Source organism: Zootermopsis nevadensis, unplaced genomic scaffold (assembly GCF_977971745.1).
Source record: "Zootermopsis nevadensis isolate Lab colony 2312 unplaced genomic scaffold, Znev_1.0 Znev_ptg000031l, whole genome shotgun sequence".
Classification (NCBI taxonomy): Eukaryota; Metazoa; Arthropoda; class Insecta; order Blattodea; family Termopsidae; genus Zootermopsis; species Zootermopsis nevadensis.
The window spans coordinates 2,197,539-2,214,284 of NW_028259163.1; the positions used below are offsets into that span (position 1 = coordinate 2,197,539).

General features: G+C 37.4%; 3 protein-coding genes and 1 long non-coding RNA gene across 8 annotated transcripts; 2 read left to right on the forward strand and 2 right to left on the reverse strand.

Annotated features, from left to right (window-relative positions):
• On the reverse strand, positions 1 to 3,987 carry Syx5 (syntaxin 5). Of its 3 annotated transcripts, none has more exons than XM_022061169.2 (7): positions 3,855 to 3,987; positions 3,012 to 3,385; positions 2,680 to 2,735; positions 2,155 to 2,405; positions 1,670 to 1,861; positions 1,127 to 1,248; positions 1 to 584 (listed from the first exon to the last, which is right to left on the reverse strand). In XM_022061169.2, the coding sequence occupies exons 1-7, from the start codon at positions 3,936 to 3,938 to the stop codon at positions 425 to 427; spliced, it is 1,239 nt and encodes a 412-aa protein (XP_021916861.1). In that variant the 5' UTR covers positions 3,939 to 3,987; the 3' UTR covers positions 1 to 424. The 3 variants fall into 3 exon arrangements, with proteins under 3 accessions (XP_021916861.1, XP_021916862.1, XP_087215310.1); XM_022061170.2 differs by lacking the exon at positions 3,855 to 3,987 and adding an exon at positions 3,697 to 3,814; XM_087359184.1 differs by lacking the exon at positions 3,855 to 3,987 and adding an exon at positions 3,697 to 3,770 and having other exon boundaries at positions 3,012 to 3,408.
• Positions 3,988 to 4,013: 26 nt separating this feature from the next.
• Positions 4,014 to 6,929, forward strand: baf (barrier to autointegration factor). Of its 3 annotated transcripts, none has more exons than XM_087359192.1 (3): positions 4,014 to 4,175; positions 4,710 to 4,841; positions 6,180 to 6,929. In XM_087359192.1, the coding sequence occupies exons 1-3, from the start codon at positions 4,026 to 4,028 to the stop codon at positions 6,324 to 6,326; spliced, it is 429 nt and encodes a 142-aa protein (XP_087215318.1). In that variant the 5' UTR covers positions 4,014 to 4,025; the 3' UTR covers positions 6,327 to 6,929. The 3 variants fall into 3 exon arrangements, with proteins under 3 accessions (XP_087215318.1, XP_021916848.2, XP_021916846.1); XM_022061156.2 differs by having other exon boundaries at positions 4,026 to 4,160; XM_022061154.1 differs by lacking the exon at positions 4,014 to 4,175 and adding an exon at positions 4,342 to 4,502.
• On the reverse strand, positions 4,941 to 7,081 carry LOC147872015 (uncharacterized). The gene is made up of 3 exons (XR_015537993.1): positions 6,965 to 7,081; positions 5,807 to 5,951; positions 4,941 to 5,185 (listed from the first exon to the last, which is right to left on the reverse strand). It is a non-coding gene; the product is annotated as an uncharacterized LOC147872015 (long non-coding RNA).
• Positions 7,082 to 7,231: 150 nt separating this feature from the next.
• On the forward strand, positions 7,232 to 16,732 carry Cka (Connector of kinase to AP-1). The gene is made up of 13 exons (XM_022061127.2): positions 7,232 to 7,519; positions 7,793 to 7,896; positions 9,441 to 9,605; positions 10,094 to 10,292; positions 10,961 to 11,143; positions 11,995 to 12,130; positions 12,622 to 12,773; positions 13,243 to 13,418; positions 14,218 to 14,387; positions 14,695 to 14,862; positions 15,397 to 15,527; positions 15,805 to 16,009; positions 16,273 to 16,732. Exons 1-13 carry the CDS (start codon positions 7,283 to 7,285, stop codon positions 16,440 to 16,442), a joined length of 2,196 nt encoding a protein of 731 aa, XP_021916819.1. The 5' UTR covers positions 7,232 to 7,282; the 3' UTR covers positions 16,443 to 16,732.
• The last annotated feature ends 14 nt before the right edge of the window (positions 16,733 to 16,746 follow it).

Below are 16,746 nucleotides of genomic sequence, written 5' to 3' on the forward strand. Positions count from 1 at the left end.
TGCTTATGTATTAACTTTTAATAAATGTATGCTGATTATACAAGTCTGACAAGCTGCATACAAATATTTGCACCATACACAACTCTTCAAAAGATATATGTTGATATTCGTCGTAATGCCTTTATATCGTTTATATTTTCCAAGACAGTCTGCGATTGATTAAAATACGTTTCATACAACCTGTGCGAAACTAACACTCATCAGTTTACCCTGAAGATGAAAATTTATTTGTTTGTTTATATATGTCTTTCATATCTTTGATTCACTGGGTAATTGAAATATTTATGAATGGCTGGTGATTCGAGTATGAGTCAACACTGAAGACGTTGCTCAAGTAGAAACTTATCAGCGCCCAGACACCAGTTGCGAGTTCAATAAATGGCAACCACCGCTTGGTATCCAAGTCAACGAGAGAGGGGGCTGACTATGCCATGAATAAAACAAAGAAAAGAAAGAAAAAAATAAGCACAGCAAATATCTTGATCATGAGCCAACGGTTAGATGTAATGTTTTGGAAATATCTGATGATCTCGCTATGAGCCGCTTCAACATTCAGCTCTGCATCTTGAACATTTGTATCAATCCTAAAAAAGAACCAAAAATAACATAATTACTTTGCGAAACATGAAACAAAATTACTTTAGTTCAGTCTGTATCTTCATTAATGTATATCGTGTTAATATCCACTTTTCTGTATCATCTTTAATTGAAATGCTTACTATCCTACTTTATTAGTCCCAAATTTTACGTGACGGCATAAAAGGTTTAAGAACGATTCCTACAATTTTATTTCTGAGATGTAACTGTATTGTGGCATTTTAACACACCAAAATCTAAATTGACCCAAAACACATGAAGATGATGAACAATTTGATATATTAACCCTTCAGTTTGGATAATTTACACTTGATATCAGAATAGCCTGTAATAAGTCGTCTTGTTGGTTAAACTATTAGCCACAAAAAAAAATTCACCATAAACAAAACCTGTAACATGTCTGCATGTAAATGACGGCACCCATTCAGCCAAGGAGATTAAATTATCGGTAACGGATATTCAAAACACAGATGTAAACTAATGCGGTAATTATAAAATTGTCCTTGTAACTTAATATCCACATTCTAACCTTTCTACCATTTCCTCTTGCTCAGTCACCATGTGAGCAAGTTGCTGAAATATTCCACCCAATTCGACTATTGTCGATTCGATATTCTGCATCGTCTCAGCACGGCTCTGAAGATAGTTGTCCTGAAGATGAAACACGACTTATAGCATCTAAAACTATAATATCACATGTTGGTATAATGCAGGCATGCATGTGGGAGTTACAATCTCAGCCACGTTGCCGACTATCCTGATTCATTGCTAGTCGTCGGTCTTACCAGGATGGTACCACGACCACCTCCTTCCAAATCCTTACATTCTCTCTATCAGTGAAACATAGTGCAGTCAGATGCGTATGACAAGCCAAATAAAACATAGCTTCAGCGATTCCATTGCCGACGTCGGCATCGCTCAGCAACCCTAAGTCGACAGCAGGAATTAAATCTTACCACTTGCGCGATAAATGACATTTTAAATAATTTACAATTTATTCTTCCTTAGCCGAACATCCGCATACTCTTCACTTTAAGAATGTCCGTACACTTTGAACTACAGCACATCTCACCGTTTCATCGTAGATCAGTGCTTGATTTTGAACAGTTGGAAGCAGTGGACTGTGTTCCTCCATGTTCACACTCACATCTTCAGCGAGCAGGACAGAGCCCTGGTGGTGGCCTGATATAGCTGATGGAGGAAGCGATGAAGAGATGGGGCCATGCGAGAACTGATCCCGGCGATTCTTCTGCTGCTTCAGGTTCTATACAGGTGAAATTATCCATAAAAAAAATTATAAAATACAATTAGAGTTTAGAAGTCCTTAATAAAAATAGGGATATAATTGCTTTTTTACTAAAAATGTATGATTTCTATTTACTGCTGTGTAGATAGTTTCACGTGTTTGAGAAACCTTAAGGTGTGACCTACATATAGATGGAAGGATATTATTAAAATGGCTATGACAAATAGGGTACATAGATGTGAACTGTGCATTTTGCTTTATAAGTATTTTACATCTGAAGCCACCTCGGATTTAACTCCAGTTTTCAATACCTCTGTCCTAACTTCAAGAATCTGTTTGAATTCTGTAGACATGGATGCAAGTTTGGACTGTAAAGCCAGAACGACACTTGACGAATGTGACTGAAGGTGACGACCATTCTGCTGCGACTGTTTCTGACTTCGTGACACTTCTTGAAGTTTCGCGATCTGCTGGTTTAGGCTGTTCAAATCCTCCTTTATTATGTATGTCAGTTCCTGTATTTCTGTCGGCCGGTCATTGAAAAGCGATTTCCGCTTTGCCACTGAAATTTAAAACAATTATTTATGTCGATGACCCAAGGAGAGTGACACGTGCTGACGAGGTGAAAAATTTATTTTTATAACAATGCTTTATCATGTACACAAGTAACATAGTATCAGATGGAAAAGTGTTGTAAATGATAAATTTGTGAAGATGCGGAACAGAACACAACGTCTTTTAAGGTACACTTCAGACATCGATTTTCTCAAGTGGCTAGCACATTTTAACTATTTCTAAAGTCATGGTCCAAACAGTCGATGAATTTAATGACTTACATAAGGTGAGCTTTTCCAGTTTTGTATATGTACTGCTGATATTTTTCCCTATAGTCCTGAAAAGAAATATTATATATTAAAATAAACAAATATTAATATTAGTAAAATTATTCTTACACTTGTCAGTTATTAACATTTTCTATGTAATGAAGATTAATATTAATAGTCTTAAACATTAAACTATTAATGACAAGTTAGGAGAATGTCAAGTAAATACAAGTAACACAAATTCAGGCTGCAGATTAGTGAAGTTACTGTCGAGTTTAGTTCATCCTTTCCCATACAAAAGATTTACTAATCCTACAACATGACCTGTATGTATCATACTGTACCTTGCAATCAACATAAATTCTGCATAACTCTGGATATATCTAGCTTTCCTAGGATCCCTTACAGCCACCGTTCTTGCTACATGACGTCCTTGTAAGGAACGGGTTGCATTTACAAATTCAGCGGTTCTGTCCCGTGACGTCATTGTTCGTGTATTTTCCTTCTGTTTCGGTGTTATATCCTTTATATTTCCTCTGTAGCCTTTGCCATCTGCTCCATTGCTTGCATGGTGATTTGCATTGTTTTGTTGGGACCAAGAGTCCTGCACAGAATAGGGGCCCCCACTTGTAACAATAAGGGGTGCCTGTTCTGACTCTGATCCACCCCGTCGTCTCCTTGCTGTCATTTGATCATGGGCACAGTGCAATTCTGAAAACTTTTACCAAGGCTTTGTATATACTGCAAACAAAACCGAAGGAACTGTTACTATTATGTAATGTAATCCAAAATTTCCTGGCCACCAAGCATACATCAGTTATTCTTGATTCAGTATTGGCAAATTAACACATCAATATGTGTTGAAACGATAACCTTTAAAACGAATCACTGCTGCAATTATTGTTAATGTTGACGAACTTTATTGTGGAATGTCTGAAACCGCTACTGACATATAATCGTCCGTCAGAAACACTTTATATCCATTGTTTCATTATATAATAAAGACAAATTCAACTAAAATAATCAAACCTTCCAAACGATCCTCTAACTACCATAAGCGATGACGATACACTCAATACGTCACCAAGAAACAGCTGACATATTGAACCATGGCCACCTCCACCAATTACCAACCTCAGATATTAGAATGTAATAGAATATATTTACGTTTCACAGATAATACTTACCAACATCCGTGCAAAGTGAAGTTTTGACGTAAATACGGAAGGGTTATTCGGAAAAAAAGTGAAAGGAAAACGTGTAAGATCCATATCACCAATGTGTAAATATGGACCGACAACAATGGTCAGCTTTTATATGAACTCCTGCGTGCATTGTTATGTTACCTAAGAAACTAAATGTTACGTCGTGTTTACTCGGCATTGTTGTGTTACATTACTGCCGTCAACAATCCGCTTTCGTTATTGCAGAAAGAGCTGAGCTGTGAATCGCTTGTAGAAGAAGTGCGTCGTAGACTAGATAATTTTGTGCTGGTAAAAATGTCAAAAGTACTTATCTTATATAAGAATTATTACATTACATTACAGAGACGTATTTACGTCAGAGTCTCCGGAACCGTGGTTCCACTGTCAATTTTTTATGTATTACAGGTTAAGGCAAGTGAAGGGTTGTACGTCCAATATATTTATCAGTTATACTTCCGGTACCGCTGAACGGAAGTGTCCCACAACGAGGAAAATTTACGAACATGGTTCTGGCAGCATTGGAATTTCGTACCCGCCATACTATTGGGGAATACTTTTCGATTGCAGTACCTTTTCTGTTAGTTTAAGTATTAGCGCCAATTGATTGTTACAGACGTATTTTAATTTCTTGTGAGTAATAAATTCTAAAGTGAGGTACATAATAATTAGTATTGTATGCACTTGACTGTAAAAGTGTAAGACAAATTGGGGTTTTTAATTTTGTGATTCAATTTGTCATGGCACGATTTCATTAGTCATCTTTCAGTCGCCGAATGTGAAAAAACATCAAAGTAACATGTGATTTGAAGAATATGGCATATTTATTTACTTTTTTAGGGAACGATGTCAAATACAACACAGAAACACAGAAATTTTGTGGCTGAGCCAATGGGTAACAAACCTGTGACAGATCTGGCTGGAGTTGGAGAAGTTCTTGGCTGTCGTCTGGAGAATCAAGGATTTGATAAGGTTTGAATATACTAATTATTGGTGTTCCAGTACATTAGTTCAATAAGACGTGAAAGATGGTGCGAGTATAAGAAACCCATTCATTCCAATGGTGTAGAACTGTTACTTTTATTCGTTCAGTGTTGAAGCTCAGTCATTACATGTATTTCAAAAGGTCTTTTTGTAAGGAGGACTGGTTTAAGACAAACATTGCAAAGTCCTGTTCATGGGAGCTGAGAACAGGAACATAAAGTTTTACAGAGAAAATGATTACAAACTACATTTTAAATTGATTGTTGTGGATAGAGTTTGAGGTGTTCAGAATGCACTGTGGAACTTCCTGATGATGGATGCATCATGGACCACTGAAACATTGGTAAACTTCTATCAGAGAACACAGCATTACAGCCAGGAAGTCGGCTATCTTCATACTTACCATTGTGAGAACCTCAGATCTTGTAAGATTTGAGGTTTTCACAGCGGTGAGTATGAAGATTTCTGTCTTCTGGGTTGTTGCACTGTGTAGTCTGGTCGCCCTGATGACGGAGGCAGTATGACCTCTGAAACGTTGGTTAACATCGACCAGACTACACAGCGCAACAACCCAGAAGACATAAATCTTCAACTTCATATCTTTTTATTATCATTTAAATTATTTGGTGACATGTAAAATGTCTTACATTTTCAGAATTGAATATAGAGATGCCATTGATTTTCTAGATTCTTGCTGCGTACTGTGATAAAACAGGATGTCAGTATGTTGATGTGAGTGATGTTGGCCTTTTTGATTATAGTGCTGTGTGGACTTGTAGGTAATTACCAAAGTTCTGGCAGAACATTCTACCTCGATTGTCATTATTACAACCCAAAATATCAACATTCTCACCACTCCTCCCCCTTTTACCATTGGTGCAGCCAAGCTTCTACATAATCTGACTTGTTCCTATATCTCAGCACACCTTTTTGCACACAGCTCACTCACTCACCATCTTAATGATAAAGGCGGTATGGTCCAGCCAAATGGGAAATTTCTACCAGGCTAGACAGCAGAACATCACAGAATTCTGTCATCTTTATAACTGCACATGTAGTTTATTTATCCATGTTTTCCGGGTGTGTTATTTCTTCTGGCTATTAATTGTTGAAGTAATATTGTAAATTACTTAGAAAATTTTGAACTAACAAAAGTATTTACAGTTTCATTATCAGAAGGGTGTTAGCTATTAAGAAATTGTTGGATACTGCTCTAAACATTTGGAAACTTCTTTCTCACACTGTAAGATGAGTTACTAATGTAACAAAGGCTCAATATTTGTTGGGTTTCCAGTGTTGTAGTACATGTTCTGTTTATTTTTATAGGCATCTGTTGTGTTGGGGCAGTTTCTAGTACTGAAGAAGAACAAAGAATTATTTCAAGACTGGATGAAAGATGTGTGCGGAGCAAGTAGTAAGCAATCGAGTGATTGCTACCAGTGTTTGTCTGATTGGTGTGATGAATTTCTGTGAATACAGATGATGAATCCTGCCCTTACATTTATATTACAGTGTGTGTTGTGTGGTCAGACATATAACAATTCTTTTATGATGGCCATACTTTTTATGTATCTTATACTCTTAAAACAACACTTCTTTTCATCTGTACTCATGTGAAGTTTAATGTTGGATGGTTGGCTGGTTAATTTGAGTTTTAAAAAGTTCTAATACTTGTTAACAAGTTCAGTGTTAAAATAAAGATAACACACTTTAATTCTAACATTCTGTTTAGTATTTATTATGGTATGCAGAGATGAAAGTAATGTATTGTAGAAGACCAGGAAATGCATTAGGCCTACAGATGTATGTAAAATATTTAAAAATATACAGAAAGAAGAAAGCCTTGTAACTGGTTTTCACTTAACTGGGGTTGAATAATATGTGGAGCTAAAAGTGATTCACCTTCTGAAATTTCCCAAAATGATACATTAAAAATATGAAAGTCAACATTATCCCAAGAATTTAACATCTTCGTAAGGTATATAAATTGTGTTTTGTATATGTATACAGTTCAATGAGGTTTAATATTGTGTATGATACATAATTTTAACCAAAATAAAAAATTTTATCGATAAATACAGTATTTTGTAATTTTTATCTAAGCCCTTTACCAAAATATCCCTTTTTAATGTGCTGGTCAATTGAACTGAATGGTTGTTCCATATGGATTAGCATTAACGCTCTGTGTAAATGTAAGGCCGCAATAAAAATATAACTGGCCATGCTGATCGTTGATTGTGCACGGTAAGTCAAACGAGGGTTTACCATTGTACTGAAAGTGGTAGTTGTAGGGACTGTTGAATTTCACTAATGAATTTTAATTTTTTAATGGATTTTATAAATGTGCGTGAAATTAAAGGATGGCAGTTATCTGTTTGACTTAAGTTGTTAGTTAAAGCTCACGAAGTTGCTGTAATGGCGGCCATGTCATGAAGATACCCAGTCAGTACTGTGGGCCCACAATGGAAGATAGTTCTCCATCACAAAATCACAACGGACAACTGGGACCTTCAAGTGGTGGAATTAATGTAGGAAATAAGCAAAGTGATGAAGGAAACCAAAGAACTCAATACTCCATACCTGGTATATTGCATTTCATTCAACATGAGTGGGCAAGGTTCGAGATGGAGAGGTCACAGTGGGAAGTTGATAGAGCCGAGCTACAGGTAAATATTGTCATAAAGATATAACTCTGTACTGTTCGCTATTTAATACCCCGCGTTTCGTTGTACTTGATTGAAGGTGCTCTTCATATGAAGGGAATGGCCGTAAAATATTTTGCGTCAAGATTCTGCAAATAAACTAGGCCTAGTGAGCTGGATGATGTTTAGGCCAGTGCACTTAATATAGAACGTATTGTCGTCTGTGTCAATATTGATTGGTTTATTATTGGTGTAAAACGTAGAGTGTATGCATATAACTTGTGATTTTTTATACAGGCCAGGATAGCTTTCCTTCAAGGTGAAAGAAAAGGACAAGAAAATTTAAAAAATGATTTAGTTCGGCGAATAAAAATGTTGGAGTATGCACTAAAGCAAGAAAGGTAAGTTCATTGGATTAATTTATATCTTCATATTTGTTTTAAGACTGTTCTTTAAGTGGAATGTTGGTTTGTTTGAATGTCATGCTGATCAAAGTCTTACTTGTAATGTTTACAAGTTTTGATCAAAGTACAGGAATTGAGCACGAGCTACTCACTTATAGTACTTTAAATCTATAGGGCAGATATTTATTTAGAAATATTTATTTTTTATTAATTTAATATGCTAATGTGATAGCATTGTGTATATGATGGTAATGTTGACAGATGACATGCATTCCATGATTGTTATGTTGAGCGTGGACAGTACAACGTGTTATGAAAACAAAGAACACTACAATAGATTTTAGTTCTCTTCACAGTGGTTCTGTATCTGAGAAGGTAATTGTTCATATACACATCGTATACATGACACAAGAACTCACTGTAACATGTGTTTACACAAGGAATGTAATATAATAACTTAATACATGTTTGTATACATAGAGGAGAACATAAGGATTTATAATTAAACTCTTCATTACAGAACTTTAATCATTCTGTAGTATAAATTTATTGACGAAGTAGAAGTGAGTCAAGAGGAAGTATTATAATGCCACCTTTTATTGTATTCTGTTTGTAGATGAGCATGTAATTTTGGGGTGGAGGTTATTATACATTTTATCCCTGCATAGTAGAATCCTTTATTAATAGATTAAGGTTTATATTCACATTGACTTATCGACAACTGAGTTTTATTGAAACATTTCCTGTGTTTTCAGTTATTTGTGTTGTTATAACCAGTAAGTACTCTGGCAAGAGGTAGTATGTGGAATTCTTTTAAAATGTTTTTTTTTGAGCACTTGCCATCATTATCTTCACTCCTTTTCACTCCTGAATGAAAACACATCTGTATATGTTAGTCTTATTGTTTGCGAATTATACAGATTGAAACAAAAACTTATTAAGAACATTTTTTAACTTTTTCTGTATTAGTGGCTATTTGTCCAACCTGCATGCAATGGCTTTCAGAGTTACCAGAGTGACATAACCTAACAAGTAGACTTTAACATGACCTCTGTCATGTAGTGGCATTTAGCGCACTTCCAGTTGTAATGGTCGTAGTGCCGTAGCGTAGCCACCAGAACCCAATTTTTCACAGCGTCTGCTTTGAAGGTGATGTTGGCGTTGAGGTATCAGGTTTTATATTTTATGTCCTACGCTACATTTTTTACATAACACGTGTAAAGTGGTGATGAAAATTAAGTTTTTCTTTTTTGAGTAAACAAATTTGTAAATGTTTACAAATCTTATTGTGATATTTAAGTTTTAAGACATTGAATCCCATTCATAATTTTTACAAGCATTCTGGGATATTGGTTGTGCTGCTTAGTAGTTTATGTTAAGATATTCTTATGGAGAATAGATGGAACAGTTTCTTCATAATAACAAAAACATTAAAGGAATTACATAAACCTTTCATTTGAGATTCATTACAACTTAATTATACAGAAAGAAAATATTACCTAAATCAAAATCATATTTACAGATGTTCTTCTATGTTTTAGAGCAAAATATCACAAGCTAAAATATGGGACTGAGTTACAGCAGGGTGACATGAAACCACCAATTTTTGATGAGCCAGGAGGGCCAGAAGCTCCAGTAGATGGAGAAGCGCCGTTTACTTCTGTTAGTAATGTAAGCTGGCGGCAAGGACGGCAGCTTCTCAGGCAGTAAGTTAATGTTATGTTAATATGTCATGTTGTAACGTGGATTTACCATTTCAGCAGACAGATAAAACATGATGGCATTAAGGGGAAATTTTAATATTTCTGTTTTGGAAGACATTTCCCGGGTTTAAAACCCTTTTTCAGATTTGTGGCCAAATGGCGTACCAGCACGAGATTACTGTAGTGTGGTTGGTAGTACATGATTCTACACAGTGTTAGTGATTCATTGAATATTAATTACTTATTTTCTAAGTTTTACTTTGACTTGACAGTGTAATGGGACAATCTAGAATGGCAACTTCTCTTGGTAAAAGCTGAACTTCTCTGAACATTTCTATTTATGGGTAAACATGTTAAATTTTAAGCTATATTAAATTCAATATTGGTAAGCCCCATTTTCAGTGAAACGTCTTGTAATAAATGGTTTGACGAGAGATGAAGAGGTATAAATACCGTTTTGCGCATTGTTTAAATCGATGTGCTTTTTACAGGTATCTTCAAGAAATTGGTTATACTGACACAATAATAGACGTACGTTCAAATCGTGTTCGCTCATTACTTGGTCTTAACAATAATGCGGAAAGTGAGGAGAATCTAAATAATGCTCCAGTTGTAGCGGCGCTCAATGGAAATGAATCCTCCAATAAGCGGGCTAGTGAAAATCAGGGTCGCAGGACACCCGCCAAAAAGGTATGAACTAATATCATTGTCATCTTTTATTACCGTCATTATTAGATTATTTTAGCCATTATTCTACTGTTGTAGTAACAATAGAATGTTTCTATTTAATATTAAGAAATCAGCAAAAGGGATGAATCCAAGACGAGGACATGTAGTGAGGACTGACTGTGTAACAGTACAAAGAAAGTTGGTCAAATTAAGGTTCAGAAGTGTGTTAAGAGTAGTATTACTTTGATGATATAAAAAATTAAGATCTCGGATATCAAGCAATCAAATCGTTTATTAACCTGAGCTAAGACTGTGTCCACCTTGGTGCTATTCTCTTGCCACGTCGACTTTATTATCGTAACTAGAGACCTGCCCTCCCCTTCCCTATTAGCTTACTAATTTTATTCTCCCATTTTATATAAATTTATACAAGTATTTCCAGTGCGCTTTAATTCTACAACGTAAATAGAATTTGTTATTCTCTTATAAGTTACTCTTTTGTTAACAATAAATTATTTTCTGCCCCAAAATTGTGGAGCGATGATGTACAGGAAAGTAGGGGTATCGATAATGAGTATTTAACAGAGGATAGATGTGGGCGGAGGAAGATTTTTCACAATACGACCGTTCCGGCAGAAATGCCGATTGACGGTGGTGGTGGTGGTGTACCTGTTCTGTTTTCATTTTAGGCCCAGCCATCATCTTTAGCTGAAGCAATGATTTTAGACACAGAAGCTGCAGTTATAGCAAACTTTGATTTCTTGTCCCAAACTGATGTGGACATGGATGATGATGATGATATGAGTGATGATCTGGAGCCACCTGATGACGATGACCAGGATGATGTTAAGACAGCCAAGCGCAAGGGAAAGGTAACTCTGAGAATGCGTTTATCGTGATTAATTTTAGATCTATGAACACAGTAGATCATGGGGAATGCCAGTTCACTTTGGTGAACCGAGGAAGTTCTTGAGGCAGCAAAGCTCTTATTTTTTTTTTTTTACAAGACACCCAGTTTGAATCTCAGTTAGCTATCCTGATGGATTTTTCATGGTTTTCCTCAGTGTCTACGGTCGAATGATGGGTTAGTACCTACGTAGGCTATAATTGTCTCCTAAATTCTCATTTTATCCATTTTTATCATATTTGACTCTGCGTAATGTGTTTGCGTTTGGAACAGCATTGTTAAGTAACCCGAGAATCATTTTGTTCAAACCAGATGTTTGAATTTTAATATTATGTTGGTTGTGTGACATGAATTTCAAGGAAAGTGAAAGTTCTTGTACTAATTTAGTGAAGGTTAGATTTGTAAAAGGTTTAAAGTGGAAAGACGTGTTTCCGAACTTACTACAGTATTTTCAATGTGATCCAAATTGGACATTTAGTTCAGGCTTCCTTCGGCAGCAGCAAACTTGCTGACATATTGTGGCTCCAAGTACTGCTTGGGTGTAAATGATATTTGTGTTAAGTAAACTGAACTATCTGAGACCAACGTAGGGCTCTGTCAGAGATGAAGCCCTGAAACTAGAGTCACATGAGCTGTAGCATGCACATTAAACGTTTAAGTATGCAGCATTCATAACAACAGAAGTTGTCACCTCGTGCAGGAAAAACACATGTGATAATCATTTCTGTGCGTTATTTAGTTACTGATGTGTCGCACAATAATATATATGGTCCTTAGAACACGTGATACTGGAAGTGACTGTGTAAATTTCTTCAGGGTCTGATGTTGAATGAAGGCTTAGCAGATGATGTCGATGCTGAAGCTGAAGAAGTCCTTAATGAGTTGAACCTTCTGACTGAGACGGAAGATTCTGGTACTGATATACATTCACAAGGAGATCCGGCCGATTGGGGTAGGAACTTACACGAGACTGCATTACCTTGTATCTAAATTAATTTAAGGATTTATTCTAAAACTAACTCTTTAATGTATTGAAACTTGAAATTGTTTGAAATATCCACATAATGTTTTCTTGGAGTACAATTAATTTAAACATTACATTTAGCAAAACCATAAGGAAGTAGAGCCGTCCCGCTACGTGCCATGTAGGCGCTTGAGGTATAGTCCCTACTCTTTCTTGACCTCAGCACTAGATGGGGTTGATTGGTTAGCGTCAAGCCCCCCTTGGGAGGACCCCTGATACCCACTGAATAGATGGCTGGGTGGGCTCCAGAGCCACTCTCGATATAGAGGCCAAAAGAAACATCCCTTGCTCGTGCTGGGGATTGATTTTATTCTATGTTCATATTTTGTTAAGCATGCGAAGTTTCGTTCAGATACAGTTTATTCATGTGCAAGGCTGTTTTGTTTGTTTGTTTATAATAATTTCATTATTTGTAACAGGTAGTACGGGTATGGGGTTCCAGACTGGTGCGGGCCATCGTCGACAGATGGGACCAGGTGACCTAGGAGATGAGGAAGTTCTAGATTCATCTCTTGGCTTAGGTGAACTTGCACAGCTCACAGTCAACAATGAAGCAGAGGCTGCGTATGATGTAAGATGTAACTCTGAATGTTCATGTATGTGGGCTGAGCCATGACATGGTAGTGTACGCTCGTTAATTAATGTGTCATTATACCATAGATTCGTACGTATGTGTATTATTACTGTTATAAAGTGTCATCGTGTGTGCTTTATTCTGAAATGTATTCTTCGTAAAAATGTGCTGTGAGCTGGCATACTCAGATGTGCTTATATTAATTAGATTTTAAATTTTAATTGAGCTGTTAGTATCTACAGTAGGGACTTTAGCCTGGTTTGGTACAGGTTAACTGTAGAGTAAAACTTGTTTTAAAAAGTTTACCCCAGGAACGACAGTTCCATATGAACAGGTCCCAGTCCGAGAAAAGGATGGAAGGATCCTGTTCATATGGACCTGTCGTCAGACAGAACTCTAAAAAAGAAAAAAATATGTAGTTGTGTACGAAGAATGTTGAAATGTTTCCTGTCTCTTCGTCTTTCAGATTGCAACCACAAAAGAGTCGTATAGAAAGACGTGGAATGCGAAGTACACACTTCGCAGTCATTTTGATGGAGTGCGAGCCCTCGCGTTTCATCCTGTGGAGTCTGTTCTCATTACAGCAAGCGAAGATCACACACTAAAACTGTGGAATCTTCAGAAGACAGTACCTGCCAAAAAGTGAGTACTTGTTCGTAACGCTTTGCGGAGCGATGTTTAAAGGCCAGTCGGAGCGAGTATTTTTTTACTCTTATAGTAAAATCCCATTACTTATACTGCTTCTAGTAAGATGTTAAAATAATTTTGCGCTGCAGTGGTTCGCCTTGTTCGACAGTAGTTTAGTTCCTTAATGTACTTCAGTTTTGCAACTTTACAGTCAGAAGTTGTTTCAGTATTACTTGTGTCACTCTTATGATTAAATATGGAAAGAGCAGTAGTATTACTGTCATCAGAGTACGTTTTGTCAGATTTTAATGTTGCTGTTCTGTCACTCATGTGGAACAGTAGAGCCCACTTCCTTTGCGCAGTCTTCGTGCACTGGTTTGTTTCTCAGCGTGTCATAATTCATGTCAGTCACATAATTCAAATATAATGAAGTGCAAGAGAGGGCTAAAGCGAGAAAGAAATTGAGAATTTATTGTAATTAGTCTGTAATAGATACGTGTTATGTTCCTTCTAAACGTTGTGTTGTCGTAAGTAATTTTGATTAACCATTACTGTTATTTTCATCAATGTTTGAGTCACTGCAGTTGATTTCTCATTAACTTTACTCACATGCAAGTTTTGTTGTTTAGATTTTTTCATCCTGGCTTCACATGATTTAAGCTATGATGGGAAATATTGAAACCACTAAGAGCCCATAATATCTATGAGATCTTAGTCGATAAAACAGTGGGTATCCAGAGGTTTTAAAAATTACAGAAATATAATGTATATATCAGGATGCTGTTCTGCCACCTGTTAAGTTGTTTCTGTGCAGGTCAGCTTCATTAGACGTGGAGCCACTGTACACATTCCGGTGTCACACCGGACCTGTGTTGTGTTTGGCAATGAGTGCTACAGGAGAACAGTGCTACAGTGGCGGTTTGGACGGTGCCATCCACTGCTGGAACCTACCTTGCGCCAATATAGATCCGTACGATTCATTTGGTATGTTTGTAATGTTAAATCTTTAAAGAAAAGTTTGTTTTTCAAAATCCTCTACTTACGTGTGATTCAAAAATTTGGGCTTTGAGATGTGCTGGCAGGGACATAGTTGTTTTGGTGTCGAGTTCGGCAGTCGTTGCTCACAGACAATTCTGATTTGTTGGCATGATTTGTGAAGGTCAGATTTTGGTGAACACGTGAAAATTGTTGTAAGTTACGGTACATTTCATAACTCGTTCATCATCTTGTCTTCTGCTTGTGGTAATTACTCAGCATCTGCTGTGTAGTAACAACTCCTCTCTCTGTTTAGATCCCGGAGTGCTAACAGGAAGCATGGAGGGGCATACAGATGCTGTTTGGGGACTCAGTATACACAGCCAGCGTCTGCAACTACTTTCGTGCTCGGCTGACTGCACGGTTAAACTCTGGTCACCAACTAGCAAAGTTCCACTTGTCTCCACATACGTTTCTGAACAAGGTACATCGTGAAATTAACAACTCTTTGCCTCGTGCGATAAATGTCATGTCATTCATGTTGTTATATTTTTGCATTTTTTATTGTTTCTCTCAGCTTTATCGTAATCATCCGATATAACTTTAGGTTGAATAGTCTCTAAAAGGTTTATGAAAATCAAGGATGAGCCGAGTAGCGCATGTGGTGCACTTGAGAAAATAGAAATACGTACATAATTTGGATTGAGAAGTCTGTTGAGTGGATGCAGGTGTGAGGATAGTATTAAAGTGTGTTGTGTGGAAATGGGCATGGAGTGAATTCATCTGTCAGGACACAGACCAGTGACGGGAACATGTGAACACAGTAATGAACCTTGAGGTGGTGAGTTCCACATCGACCTGAGTGTACTGTTAGCTTCTCAAGGGTCTTTATGTTCTTTGGAGTTGGTTAGGATTTATAGATCAGCGAAGCTTGATCTGTATTCGGACTGTGTGGTATCAAATGAGAGAGTTGGCGGTATATAATTTCTTAATTAACGTGGTTTTAACTTTTGCGTAGATGGAGCCCCAACTTCAGTGGACTTCATCCGAGATGAACCAAATCGTATGGTGGCAGCATATAATTCTGCCCATTGTATTGTCTACGACTTGGAATCTGGGAAACCTGTTGTACGGCTTGAAACAGCTCTGGTAACAAAATCTTCTTCTTCTTCTTAGACCTACAAGGCATAATAAATTGATTACTTCAGATGGTATCTGGCAAGGATAATGGTTTATACTTACTTAGGAACTGGAGTGGGCCCAGTTTGCCTTTTTATTATGTCCAAGAAAGAATGACCACAGGTTAAGAATATTTTTATGGATATCAATGCAAGCTTCAGGATTGCAGTGAGAGAAAATGAGATTTTTTTGGCCACCCTGCTCATGCACTGGAACCTTCAGTTTCACCGTTATTCATTTTGTTCAGGAGATGGACAACAATGTAATGGGTCGGCAGATCAACTGCGTGGTGGCACATCCGACCTTGCCACTCACCATTACAGCGCACGAAGACAGGCACATCCGATTCTTTGACAATACAACAGGAAAATTGGTTCATTCAATGGTGGCACATCTTGATTCAGTTACCAGTCTGGCTGTTGACCCCAATGGGCTGTATCTACTTTCAGGGAGTGAGTATTAATTATTGTCGCACTAAATTCTGTATTTTACGTATAATGTATAAGATTTGAGGTTTTCAGAGCGGTGAGTATGAAGATTTCTGTCTTCTGGGTTGTTGCGCTGTGTAGTCTGGTCGATGTTAACCAACGTTTCAGAAGTCTTCCTGCCTCCGTCATCAGGGCGATGGATATGATATGTTTCTTACCTTAAAGAGACTGATACTCTCTAGATGCAAACACAGCATCCTGGAATTGTATAATTGTGTGCATTGCAGGTCATGATTGTAGCATTCGCTTGTGGAATCTGGACAACAAAACATGCGTCCAAGAGATCACTGCCCATCGTAAAAAATTTGATGAGAGTATCTTCGACGTGGCGTTCCACCCTTCGCGGCCATACATCGCGAGCGCCGGTGCCGACGGCCTCGCCAAGGTGTTCGTGTGAGATCGCCGGGGCAGAGGAAGCGAAGCGTGAATATACAGAGAACAGCGGCGGTGAGACTGGGGGAAGTGTTGCCACCATTATAGACAGTTTACGTTGACAGTGGTGAATCTCATAATGTTGAACAGCCATGGCTGCTTGTAATGGAAGTTGTTAATTGCACTTGGTGAGGGTCATTTAAGTCAAATAGGGGATGCCAGTCAGATGTGTTCTTTCATTACATTCTTCCCTCAAGCAGAAAGGTCTCTGTGACATTGCTTCGCCTGTAACGCTATTCCCTATTCATCTTGCAAGGCTGAGTCAGACT

Excerpts from the sequence above, each read along its gene's own strand:
- Cka (XM_022061127.2), top strand. The coding sequence starts at position 7,283 with ATGAAGATACCCAGTCAGTACTGTGGGCCCACAATGGAAGATAGTTCT. Across the intron at positions 7,897-9,440 it reads TATGCACTAAAGCAAGAAAG|AGCAAAATATCACAAGCTAA; the intron begins GTAAGTTCATTG and ends TCTATGTTTTAG. Across the intron at positions 12,131-12,621 it reads AGGAGATCCGGCCGATTGGG|GTAGTACGGGTATGGGGTTC; the intron begins GTAGGAACTTAC and ends TATTTGTAACAG.
- Syx5 (XM_022061169.2), bottom strand. The coding sequence starts at position 3,938 with ATGGATCTTACACGTTTTCCTTTCACTTTTTTTCCGAATAACCCTTCC. Across the intron at positions 2,406-2,679 it reads ACTGGAAAAGCTCACCTTAT|TGGCAAAGCGGAAATCGCTT; the intron begins GTAAGTCATTAA and ends TTTAAATTTCAG. Across the intron at positions 1,862-2,154 it reads TTCTTGAAGTTAGGACAGAG|AACCTGAAGCAGCAGAAGAA; the intron begins GTATTGAAAACT and ends TCACCTGTATAG.
- baf (XM_087359192.1), top strand. The coding sequence starts at position 4,026 with ATGTTACGTCGTGTTTACTCGGCATTGTTGTGTTACATTACTGCCGTC. Across the intron at positions 4,176-4,709 it reads TGCTGGTAAAAATGTCAAAA|GGAACGATGTCAAATACAAC; the intron begins GTACTTATCTTA and ends TTACTTTTTTAG. Across the intron at positions 4,842-6,179 it reads AGAATCAAGGATTTGATAAG|GCATCTGTTGTGTTGGGGCA; the intron begins GTTTGAATATAC and ends TTATTTTTATAG.